The sequence below is a fragment of the Martes martes genome (assembly GCF_963455335.1).
Source record: "Martes martes genome assembly, chromosome: X".
Lineage (NCBI taxonomy): Eukaryota > Metazoa > Chordata > Mammalia > Carnivora > Mustelidae > Martes > Martes martes.
This window is the reverse complement of record NC_137897.1, coordinates 31,031,544-31,032,789: the sequence shown is the minus strand read 5'-3', so window position 1 is coordinate 31,032,789 and position 1,246 is coordinate 31,031,544. Positions and strand designations below refer to the sequence as shown.

The 1,246-nt window shown below is 58.8% G+C and overlaps 1 protein-coding gene across 1 annotated transcript; it reads left to right on the top strand.

The window, feature by feature from the left end:
• Nucleotides 1–373: 373 nt before the first annotated feature.
• On the top strand, nt 374–925 carry LOC308336942 (ferritin heavy chain-like; the record flags this gene model as incomplete). The annotated part of the gene is made up of 1 exon (XM_080794872.1): nt 374–925. The coding sequence occupies one exon, from the start codon at nt 374–376 to the stop codon at nt 923–925; it is 552 nt and encodes a 183-aa protein (XP_080650998.1).
• Between the last annotated feature and the right edge of the window lie 321 nt (nt 926–1,246).

Here is a 1,246-nt window from a genome sequence, read left to right as displayed (position 1 = left end):
TTAGGCCACATGCTCAGCACAGTCACACTGTGTTACCGAGCTCCTCTGAACCCGGAACAGCGCTCTCATTCTGCTCCGCCTCCAACCACGCCCGCAGCCACGCCCCCAGCCACACCCCCTAGTCCCTCCAGAGCCTAGGGCCCCTCCCCTCTGACCCCAGTGACCTGCTAACGGATCCTTACCCCACCCCCCAACACCGGTTAACGGACCCACTTTCCGGTTCCAGCCCAGAGCTCGTGAGCTGCCAGCCCAGCAGCCTGCCCATCTCCAGCCTCCCTAAGCGCCCACCCTGAAGAGTATCTGCCCCCACGGACTTTGGTCCCACAGCCCTTGCTTTGGCGCCGCCTTCGCCTTGGTGCCCCGGACGCCAGCCATGGCCACCCCGCAGCTCTCCCAAGTGCGCCAGAACTACCACCCCGACTGCGAGGCCGCCATCAACAGCCAGATCAACCTGGAGCTCTACGCCTCCTACGTGTACCTGTCCATGGCCTTCTACTTCGACCGCGACGACGTGGCCTTGAAGAACTTCGCCCGCTTCTTCCTGCGCCAGTCCCGCGAGGAGACCGAGCATGCCGAGAAGCTGATGGAGCTGCAGAACCAGCGCGGGGGCCACATCCGCCTGCGCGACATCAAGAAGCCGGACCGCGACGACTGGGAGGGCGGCCTGAAGGCCATGGAGTGCGCCCTGCACCTGGAGAAGAGCGTGAACCAGAGCCTGCTCGACCTGCACCAGCTGGCCACCGACAAGAACGACGCCCAGCTGTGCGACTTCCTGGAGAGCCACTACCTCCATGAGCAAGTCGACGTCGTCAAACAGTTGGGGGGCTATGTCACCAGCCTGCGCAAGATGGGGGCTCCGGAAGACGGCCTGGCAGAGTACCTGTTTGACAAGCTCACCCTGGGCCACCGCGACAGAAAGAACTGAGTTGGGACTGTTTCCCCGTAGCCCAGGGCGCATGGTGACTTTCGCTGATCGCCATGCCGAGCATGCGTATTGCAGTATTGCCTTTGCAAAAGGTTCCAGTTCTTTTCTCCCAGTTTTGCCATAAAAAAGTTGTTTGCTTTCAATAAAGTTATTTGGTTCCTAAATTTTAAAAAAGGTGTCTGGTTGATTTGCATGCAAATCTTTCACCTTTTAGGTTTTAAAACAGGAATCCAGGAGTCCTTGCATTCCCCTAAGCCCATCACATGCATCTCAGGATCTCGGGAGGTGGAGGGAGAAGATATTACATAGGACCCTGGAAAA